The sequence below is a fragment of the Solanum tuberosum genome, unplaced genomic scaffold (assembly GCF_000226075.1).
Source record: "Solanum tuberosum cultivar DM 1-3 516 R44 unplaced genomic scaffold, SolTub_3.0 scf00225, whole genome shotgun sequence".
NCBI classification, from domain to species: domain Eukaryota; kingdom Viridiplantae; phylum Streptophyta; class Magnoliopsida; order Solanales; family Solanaceae; genus Solanum; species Solanum tuberosum.
Genome location: NW_006239149.1, coordinates 31,688 through 42,896, shown reverse-complemented (window position 1 = coordinate 42,896; position 11,209 = coordinate 31,688). Strand labels below are relative to the sequence as shown.

At 29.8% G+C, this 11,209-nt stretch overlaps 2 protein-coding genes across 2 annotated transcripts in view; one reads left to right on the top strand and one right to left on the bottom strand.

The window, feature by feature from the left end:
- Positions 1 to 10,601, top strand: part of LOC102605550 (uncharacterized) — an 89,900-nt gene extending 79,299 nt beyond the window's left edge. The window contains exon 5 of the mRNA XM_015312996.1: positions 10,549 to 10,601. The gene's annotated coding sequence lies outside the window, so the exon portion shown is untranslated. The remainder of the gene's footprint in view (positions 1 to 10,548) is intronic.
- LOC107062403 (uncharacterized) lies at positions 6,957 to 7,964 on the bottom strand. Its single transcript, XM_015312993.1, has 2 exons — positions 7,191 to 7,964; positions 6,957 to 7,105 (listed from the first exon to the last, which is right to left on the bottom strand). The coding sequence occupies exons 1-2, from the start codon at positions 7,535 to 7,537 to the stop codon at positions 7,003 to 7,005; spliced, it is 450 nt and encodes a 149-aa protein (XP_015168479.1). The 5' UTR covers positions 7,538 to 7,964; the 3' UTR covers positions 6,957 to 7,002.
- Positions 10,602 to 11,209: the final 608 nt, after the last annotated feature.

Genomic DNA, 11,209 nt, shown 5'->3' with positions numbered 1-11,209 from the left:
ACTCCCTTTCCTTATTAATAACATGGTAAAATTACTCCCTTTCCTTATTAATATAACACGTAATTTCTTCAATTAAATATTGTTAAATAGTATTGGAATTATTCATTAACTGCAATAAATGCTAATAATAAAGAAAGAGAGTAATTTTTTATAAAAACTTTTTAACATAAATTGAAGAAAAAAATTCAAAATTCTGAGAAAATAGAGAAATAGTAATACTGGCCAATGAGCTATGCCACATCAGCGGACTTATTATCCAGCTTTATATATAGATATAGATTGTTAAATTCTCTACTTACTTGGCATCTATCAAATAATTATTGCTAATATTAATTTTTTGTTTCTTATGTCTAGTGTCTTTAAAACGTAAATGAAACTTTTATAGATTTATTTTATGCGGAAGGATTACAAAAATTAATAGAAAAAAAAATAGTCAACCAAATTAATTTGTGAAATACAAGCTAATAGTAGTATCAATATATTCGTTGCACTGAGAGATCGTAGGACTACAAAACAAGAGCTATAGAAACGTTGGTTTAAAAAATGCTCAGAGATGAAATGAAAAGAGCTTTTGCAAAGAAAAAAAAAAGTGCAAAAGAAAAAAGGACTAAAATTTGAGAAAATGAAAGTGTGAGAGAGAAAGTGCTACAACAAGGAAAAGGACCCACAAGTACAATTGTCAAAAGGAAATAGGGTCCTCACACAACTATTACTGGTTGTGTCTCAACCACCATAAATTTTTTTGCTATTTACTCTTTAGGATGAAATTAGTCATTACGATTCTTGCAGGAACGAAAGTTGCTAATTGTTTAAGGGTTAATTTATACATTGAACATTTTTGTAATATGACTTAGTTTCAAATATATTTGTATTGGTAAGGCAAAAAATTCTACCACAGATACCAAAAGATATCATAATACATCATGTATACAAAAGGTATCATGATATATCATGTATTCGAAATGTATTTGATACATTATGTATCGAAAGATATCATGATACATCATGTATTTGAAAAATATTATAACACATCATATAGCCTAAAGATATCATCATATATCATGTATCCAAAGTTGCAAAGTTAGTTTTGATCATTTTCGTATTTGTTATAGTGTTGTAAGGGCATACGTGAAAATATTTAGTTTCATTTTTATATCTGTTAATGTAACTTTTTTGGAAATTGATAGAGCTATGAAGTTTTACAATTCTATCGTAAATGAATAACATAAATTTCGTAAATCAAGAATTTATTTTTTTAATAATCTCTTTGAGTTGAAATTTAAATTATGATTACATTCAAATAATAGTATGGCAAAATGGATTTTTAGTAATAATATATTCTTGTTTCAATTAAGTTCATCTGAGATCAATTAAACTCATTCCATCATATCCTCACACGAACCAGCAAAAAAAACAAAAAGCTTCATTTTCGTGCAACTTCAGACAGTTGATCATCATCCTACCAGCACCGCCATGGAGTTGTTGCTGCTACACTCTCCGCACTATATAATTACCGCATCATCTTAGTCTTCAACTTTCAAATTTCTGAAAAATTGTTAGTTCCAATAAGCTAAGGTCACCGCTCAAAAAATTGTGAAATAAGTATAAGATTGAGTACATTAAACTCACCTTTTTCTGAACTCCACTGCTCATTAGGGAAAGCGCTGCACTTTTCTAGACACAAGATCCTAGTAATAAACATGATGATGAATCTTCTGGAGGTGGTCGTTCAAGTAGAAAACAGGGGCGACGTTCCCGTCTATCTGAAAGAGATTTTCCTTCATGTATTGCCAGGACGATACGGCCTTGTGATCAGAGTAGAACCCCTCAGCACAAAGGTTATCGCGGCGCATACATTTTTCGCCCGCAACAAGTCCTTCGGGAGGCCCTCTACCGTAGAGGTTCATATAAATGGGAAATTTATTCAGCGGTTGACGCCACATACCTTCGTACATTTCCCAAAGATCATCGTCCATGGTTTTACTGATGGAAAAGGATCAATCATCCACAACTAGCGTTGGAACTCTCTCGTTTGAGGTATGAAAAAAATAAAAGTTTTATTAACTATATATTATATCACAATCACATTTCAATTTAATTTGAAACGGTAAAGGGTCAAATACCAGGGGTGGCCTCTACAGCTAAAAGAAATGGCACTTGCCCTTAGGTCTCCGTATAGATTATAAATATTTTTTACAAAATTATTGAGTGTTATTTATAGAAAATGTAAAATTTTATTAAAAATGGCAAAAATTAAGTAATAGAAGTTTGACCAATTTGGAATACTATGTCTCAAGAAAAATTAAATGAATTTGCTATAATAAACTTCACTAAAAAATACATCGTATATATAAGTAAAATTATATTTTAAATGGTAAAATAAGACGTTGTGAACACCATTGAAACAATAAACGTTCTTAGCCCATTGGATTCTGGTCCTTACCCAAAGCTGGGGCGAACAGCATCCGTGCAAGTTTGATTCCCCAAAGCTACATTTTATTTTTATTTTCAAAAGAGCTATTAATTAATAAATCAGCTATTTTTCAATAATGCAAAACTAATATTATCTATTATAATAATCTTAAATTAAAGACCTACAACTTAAATTTTAAGGAAAAAAAAGTTTAGTAGCCAATGAAATTGTAAATCAATTTGACTTATGATTTTTTTCTTTTCATTAAATTTTTAAATAAAATTTAAAATTAATTATTTAATTTAAAGTTAATCAGATTTTTTTTTTCTTTTTACTATAAAACTATTAAAAGTGAAAAAGACTTCATATAAAATTTCTTTCAAAAAATCTCGTTTGATTCTAATCTTTATTTTCGATTTCTTGGTGAAATTTTCAGGTATAAATGTGATTTCATTCTAAACTGAATTTCTTTTTGTCCGTTCACTTCCTATTAAATAAACATGAACATCCAAGCTAAATATTATGTAGTTTGATTTTTACAATTTTGGTATATTTTTTAATTAAAAATAATAATTATTTATGTTACATAGTTTGATTTACAAAATTTTATAGCACCCATTCGTTAATTTTCTTTATTTACCTATACAATTTTTGGACACCCTTTATGAAATTTCTGGCTCCGCCATTACTCCTGCCCTCATTTACTCATTTTTTTATATATATATATTCGATCTTGTTTATGATCAGGGCTTTCAACTTTCTTGCTATGTGGTTCAAACAGAGGAAGGAGGTGTGGGTTGTGAAGAAGTAAGGTCTTGGTTAGATGAAGGAATACTGAGGCTACAGCTATCATATGAAATCATGCTTTATTTTATTCGAAGAAAGACGTTTCTATGTTTTTTTTTAATTAATGTTATGGAGGATGTGTGTGGTTCTTTTTAATTTCTCCATATTATTAAAAAGAAAATTAGAAGTTGTCTTGCCTATCTTCAAGGCTGTGTAGGGAGCTCTCTAAAGTAGGCAAAGAAGATAGGCCAAAAAAAGATAGGATTAAGACATGAGGTAGTAATTCCATTTTGATTCAAATTAATTCATACAGACACTCTCATTGTAATGATCTTAAAAATTTACGGAAGGTTTTAAATGATTATTCAGCCTAATTAAAAAGAAAAGAAGGGATTGTACTTTAATAAATATTAAATAAATTTATTTGAATTTAGACCTTTATAGTAATAGTATAAGTAGAAACAGATAAAGCAACAATTTTTTTTTAATTAACCAACCTGTAGATTTCACATTTACAAGAGGTGGATTTTTGTCCAAACCTCACTGAGATACAATGATGATGAATAGTTCATCCTTATGAAGAATATGGCCTATACTGGGCTTGATAGCAAAAGAGTTGATGAACAAAAAAAAAACTAGATAAAAAGGGCTAATCATGAATTAGATTGAGCAAGAATGTATGAGTTCGGAGTCAAAAGGGCAAGAAAATTAGTCAAAAATTTCAAAAGAGCAATAAAATTGAATTGAGAACCAACATTTAATTTAGACGGTAAGTTCGATGTGCCTTATAAGGTGCAAGGCTACGCAACATTACAAGGCGCAAGGCCCCTGCGCATCTTTATTTTTTTTTGGTTTATGTTTTAATTTTTTGATTTTTTAGTTAGTTTTTTCTTTTAATTTTTGTTTTTTATTTTGAAGTTGTTTCTATTTATTTTGCATGTGATTTTTAAATTGCTAAATCACATTTTTATTTTGAAGTTGTTCCTATTTTTATTTTTGTGATTGCTAAAAAAAATATAAAAATCACATGCAAGATAAATAGCAAATTATTGCCCTTTTTATATTTTTTGTAGCAAATATAAAATGATATTTTTCAAACTTGTATTAATAAAATCTTACCTAAAAAATCAGAATGAATAATTTGCTTAAAAAAAATATAAAAAGGCAATAATTTGCTATTTATTTTAAATTTTTACTATAAAATATATATTTTAGTTTTTCCTTTTAATTTTTGTTTTTTATTTTGAAGTTGTTCCTTTTTTTTCCAGGTGATTTTTATATTATTTTTAGCAAAAATTAAAAGAAAAAAATGAATAATTACTAATCCATGCATTACCAATCTCTGCATTACTAATCTCTACATTATGATGTTTGTACCAAACAACCCCTAAAAGGGAGTTTTTTTGTGTCTGTGTTCGCACGCGCTCTATTGAAGTTGACCCTGGTATGATCTTATACCGAAATTTAACTGCTAGAGAAGCTTTCAACTTAATTTTATGTTAGAGACTCTTTATGACCTTTATTCACATCCAATACACTTCCCGCACTTAATATTGTACTTTTACACCTAAGAGGTTTGAAGTGTTACAACAACTAATGAATATGATCAATATTTATATGAAAGAAACAACAGATCCCAATGATGATGAAATTGTAACTTATTGGGGTGCATATCAAAAACTTATGGGAAAGCTACTATGTCTGACCATAACCAGATGAGACCAGACATAGCCTATAGTGTGCAGACTCTGGTTCATTTCTTACAACAACCAAAGCAAAATTGACTTGGCTAATTGGCCTGATCAAAGATCTTGGAGTTCAAATATAACTACCAGTTAATATATTTTGGCTTCTAATCCAATTTATAATGAAAAAACTAATTAAGCACATAGAAATAAATTGCCATTTTATAAGGGAGAAAATTCAACGAGGATTAATGAAGATTGAGTACGTCTCAACTCATGATCAACCTATTGATGCCTTATCCAAGAGTCTTAACAGAGTATACTATGAATATCTAATGTCCAAACTTGGGTTTTCTAACATCGAGCTTTGCAGTACCAAGTTTGACGAGGAGAGAGTATAGATATACAGAATGTGTACACTGATATACATATGTAGTATACATCTTTAAGTGTGTATTAATAGTGAGCAGTTAAAAAGTAATTCACCCCTAAATTCTCGTTAAATTTAGGGGTGTTTTCAATCTTTCTCTCGGATTTTAATGAGACCACGCTCCTACAAGAGTTTGAGACCGACCATTTGATATACCATGTATTTAAGTTGAATTAGTAAAGTAGAGGAGTGTTTTTAAGACTGTTAATAATTTGAGAATGAAACTAATAAGTAATTCACGCCAAGTTTAAGAGTATTTTCAATACTTCTCCCATTTATTAATGAAAGAGATGATTTGCCTAAAGAATGAATAGTAGTACCTCATTAAGCATCGTTAACAATTAGCTAAAATATTGGATTGTGACTAACGAATGAGGAATATGTGATCGATGTGGAATAAAGAGTTGACATTGGGACAAAAACAACACTTTCAGTACGTAGGAGGAAAGCATGTTGGGAATAGTTTTCACAACTCTTCATGAAATGAAAACTTACTTTGATTTTGTAGGTCTAAAACTTGTATCCTTTTGTCCAAAAGTTGTTCTCTTTTTTTTTTTTCTTTTCAAAATGATACTTTAAAGAACAAACACCTCTAGAAGACCGTGTAAGTGATTGCTTAAAACAATATAAGCATTCTTGCAACAAAGTCATAATGACTAAAAAAAAATACTAGTTATAACAATCAAAATTAAAAAAAAAAAAACACAAAATTACTAGCATCTTTAAAAATAAAAATACAACTTACAATAATCAAAAATTCAAAAGCATAAAAAAACCACCCGTATCTTTAAAATAAAAATACGCACACAGGAGGAAAACAAACGAAGAAAAAAGAACAACACACGTCCTCCATAACAATAATTAAAAAGCAACACGCAGAATCAAACACACACATCCTCCATAACAATAATTAATAAACAACACGTAGAATTCGAGTCAAACTAAAGCATAAATTTCGTATGATAGCTGCAGCCTGCAGTCTCCATGCATATAGCTGAGTCCTTACTCCTTCATAACCCAGACTTCTTTCCTTTCTTTATAGCCATTTGCCAGAAAGTTAAAGGCCCTGATCATAAACAAAATCGAGTATATACAAAATAACGTGAATAAATCAAGTGATAAACCCCTCTCACATGAAAATGATACTACATTTTTATATACTAAATAAATAATCAAACTTTAAATAAAAAAATCAAAGCGCGCGGAGGGAATGGGTCAAACGGTTGGGTTTAAAAAAAAATTGTCATTTAAAATATGGGTGGATCATTTATTTTTGAACTTGTCCTATTTAAATTAAAGATAAATTTGTACCAAAGTATAATAAGAGGAATATATTTATATATAAAATATAACGAGGAGTGTATATACAAACTATTTCTAATAATACTGGACATGGGTGACTTAAATACATCAATAGCCTAAAGTCACATTGGAATGAAGTCTTAAATGTTACTAGCTCCATTTAAAAAAGAATGGTCTATTTTTCAGTCTGTTTCTCTTTCCTCTTTTTTACAACACTTTAATTTCAACTTTTATATGACATGTTAATTTTTTTATGAATTTATTATAGCAAATCCATTTTATTATTATTCTTTAGACATACTATTCTAGATTTATAAAACTAAAAAATATCATACCTGACCAAAAATATAACAAATGGTGTATATATAAATGATTTCTGCAACAAATCACATCGGAATGGAGGCGTTAAATTTTGGGGGCTTAAGACAAACTGCCTTTTGTTTTAGCTGTAGAGCCGGCCCTGGTATTTGACCCTTTACCATTTCAAAACTGAAAGCAGAAAGATGATTATGATATATATATATATATATACTCAAAAAGTTCATATATTGTTTTTTCATAAGAAATTAAGTACCTCAGACGAGAGATTTCTAGCTGTCGTTGAGGACGAGTCACACGGATGATTGATCCCTCTCCATTATCAGAAACACCATCAATGATGATCTTCGGGTAATGTACGAAGGTCTGTGGTGTCAACAGCTGAATCAATTTCCCATTTAAGTGGACCTCTACGGTAGAGGGCCGCCCGAAGGACTTATTGCGGGCAAAGAAGGTATGCGCCACGATAACCTTTGTGCTTAACGGGGCAATTCGGATCACAAGGCCGAATCGTCCTGGCAGTGCATGAAGGAGACTCTCCTTCAGGAAAACAGGAATTTTCCCTCTATTTTCTATTTGAACGACAACTTGTAGCGGATTCATCTTAATTACTAGGATCTCGTGCCTAGAAAACTGCAGCTCGGGTTCAGAAAAAAAGATGAGTTTACTGTATATAGTTTTTTCACGACTTTTTTGTGTATTCTTAGTGGATCGAGGCTTCAACTTAATTACACTTTTTTGAGAAATTTAGAAGAATATGCAAATTGGAGAACCTAGCAACAACTCCATGGAGGGGCCGGTAGGATCATGATCGGGTGGTGAAGTTGTAGTCGTCTGTCTGAAGTTGTAGAGACATAATAAAGGTTTGTATGTTGGTTCATGTGAGGATAAGTCGAATGAGGTTAATTGGTTTGAGATAAACTTATTTGGAATATTAAGTTGAATGTAATGAATTGGATGTTAATATTGATGCGGAGATTAACGAAATGTTTTCCCCTCACAGAAGAGATGTAATAGAATGATGGAATTAGTATACAATTGTTACCCTTTTATAAGAAATGAAATACTATACTACATTTTCGCTAAAGCAAGAAATTATGGTCAGATAATACAAGGCATGCAATAATGCAGACTGCAAATTAAACATAAAGAGCCGTTTGAATTGGTTTAAAAAATAAGTTTTTAAGTCAAAAAGTAGAAAATCAAACTTAAATGTAATTTTTAAATTAAAAATAAAAAATACATGAAAACTTACTTTTGATTTTTAACTTTTTAAAATTATTTTTAACTCAAAGTCATGATATGCCATTGGAAATTGGAATATTCCTCATTTACAATGAATTATAAATATAGAGTCAAGTCAACTCTGCATCTTCAGTCCCAATTTTTGCCAACTGTATTTCATAATTTTAATTTACTAAATCTCGGCCTCCTTATATGGTGATGTAACTATACTCTCGTTTAGGCGTATGAGAGAAAAAAAAATTCGAAAAATTAGCTTATAAGTGGATTCAACTATTAATTATCACATAATCAATATAATGATTTGTTTATTTCAATCGTATTTCTCCATATTTTTCTCTTAAATATGCATTGCATATTTTATTTTGCATGTGTTTTTATTCATTTTTCATATTTAATAATTATTTGTTGCAAAACTATATGAGTATTTCTTTTCATTTTTTTGGATCCAAATTTACAAAATAGGTAAAACTTTATTTATTTTAGCCAAATTAAGAGAGGTTTAGCTAAAATAATGAAGTTCAAACTTATATTTTCTACAAAAAGGAAAAATATTTGTGTATTTTTTTTCATGCGAAGACTGTTTATTTCACTTATGTGTTGTTTCTTTTTCGGATCAAATACAAAAAATATTTGATTGAAATTTTATTTATTTCTTCTTTAGATGCCTTTTTCTGAAGTAGATTAGACTAACATTATTTTTAGTCTAATAAAAAATTATTGTTAAAATATAGTTGTTCCAATTTCTTTTAACAATTTTTCTATTGAATTAGCCTTTGAAAATATAATTTAAACAATTTGCAAACTTAGAAGAGTAGAAATATATATTTTATTCTAAAAAAAGTCACGCGAACAAAAAATTTAATATGATAAAGCATGTGTTACACATCCCTGAGTTGTAGCATTTAAATGATTGTAGGGTTGTAGCTATCAAATTACCTAGTTAACGGGTGATTAAATAAATACAAAATTTTAATATACATTAAATAAAATTCAGTAAATTTTAAAAGGTCATAATCCAGTCTGCCTATAAAATAAGATCACTTTTCTATTGTCCCTTAATTTAATAAATGAGAATATAATTATATTTGCTTAACTGGTGACACGTCAAGTCAATGTAGGATAACTCTTGAATTACTTGTAAATTAATAAATTAGTTTTCTTCCTTACTTCATTGCTTGTTTCTGAATCCAACCACATTTTTAAATTAAGTGAATATTGCCAAGAAAGTCTTATTTTTTGCCTTGACATTTATATTAGTATTTCTATTATATAGTTCATACGCGTGCATTAATATGCCGACATTTTGATTTTTCAAATACTTCAAATTGGATTTATATATTAGTAAATCATGATTGTCACTTTTTAATTAAAAAAAGATTATATACGTTAAACAAAACGTGGAAAATAGCCTTTTTAATTTCCAACTTCCCTTTCATTATGTGAATGGATGATTTATGACGATCTCAATGCTGATGCTAGATGTATTTAGGGAAATTTTCTTAAATAGCATAGCACTATTAATTAATGCCCCTAATAATAGATTATAGAAAGATTATTTGTTAAATTATATACATATATATAAATACATACTTAAAATACGTCTGACATACACACAAGACGATATACAATGATATATACAATTGTATGTACGGTAATACTAATAGGACATACGCCCAAACATACACAATATGTATGACTTGTGTCATATTACTGGGAAAATTGCTTCAACCACCAAATCAATTTAATTAATAAAGAGTATGACATCAATAATAGAAACATTTCATTTTTCTATACTCATTTTTTACATTCATGTGGGTCTGGGCGGTTTGACACTCTCAAACCCAAAGCTAAACTAATTATTAAGAACGCCTTCATCGTTAAGTAAATAGCTAGACCACATATACCCCTTTAACATGGGGTACGTGTCACGTGTGCATTCGATTTGGTTTTATACTATTCGATTTTGATTTTGAAAAAGTATAATTCAATTCGAACCAAAATAAATTTTGGTTTGGTTTGATTCTTTTCGATTCGATTATTCGGTTATGTCAATAATTAGAAAAATAATCAAAGTTATATTTGCAATTTGAATCAAAGTTATATATATATATATATAAAATCTCTTAAATTTACTATCTAATATAAATCACAAGTAAAACGTACAACGTAATACTTAAAAGTATACAAATTATAGATGTCCAAACATAAAAGATAAACTAAATCATAATGAAAGATAATAACTAAAAAGGGATATACAAAAATAATATAATTCGGGTTTTTCGATTTATCAATTTTTATAAATCCTTGTGTATGGTGGTTAGGATAATCCTTGTGGCTCTAATTATTTCGAGTATTTGTTAATAATTCAGGAATTAACGGGAGCTTTACCAGTTCACTTGTGTGTCCAACTATGCGTTACCATCACAAACAGAAGAGCGGCATCCATACAATACCAGAACTGTGTAGGCTAGCAAGAAGGAAACAGTTGTTCCAGCTTTTGCATACTGTTGAAAGACAGTAATGCTATCCACGTTTTGTTGCTGCAGGGATGAGTGTGTTCTAGGCAAATCCTCAATCGTACTGACTGAACTTTCTGCATCTGTATCAGTATATGAATAATCAACACGACTTTTAACATGGTGCAATTGAACATAGTTCTCTTTCTGGTCTGAAGTGTCTGCATCTGAACTCGCGGAGTGTGGTTCAACTTTGACAACGGGGTTGCAGCTCCTTTGATGGTCCATGAATTCTGCTTCGATTTTTGCTGCTCGCTCTAGGTTAGCCATCTTTTGAATGCTCAGCCCTTGGTCGATCCAGTTCATATCTAGAGCATTCTTTATGTGGATGCTTTTAAGTACGGTTGATATGAAGTTGGCACCAAATGTAAGTGCAATCAAAATGGAAAGGGAGAAAGGCTTCCACCAGTTTTTACATTGGACGGGTGAGGGTTTTGAATTTGACAGGAAAATGATGAGCAAGAAAATGACATAAAACATGGACAAGTGAGTTGCTTTTGTCTCATAGTACTGG

Coding starts and splice junctions, on each gene's coding strand:
- LOC107062403 (XM_015312993.1), bottom strand. CDS start 7,537: ATGAATCCGCTACAAGTTGTCGTTCAAATAGAAAATAGAGGGAAAATT. Junction 7,106..7,190: donor CTAGAAATCTCTCGTCTGAG/GTACTTAATTTC, acceptor TTCTGCTTTCAG/TTTTGAAATGGTAAAGGGTC.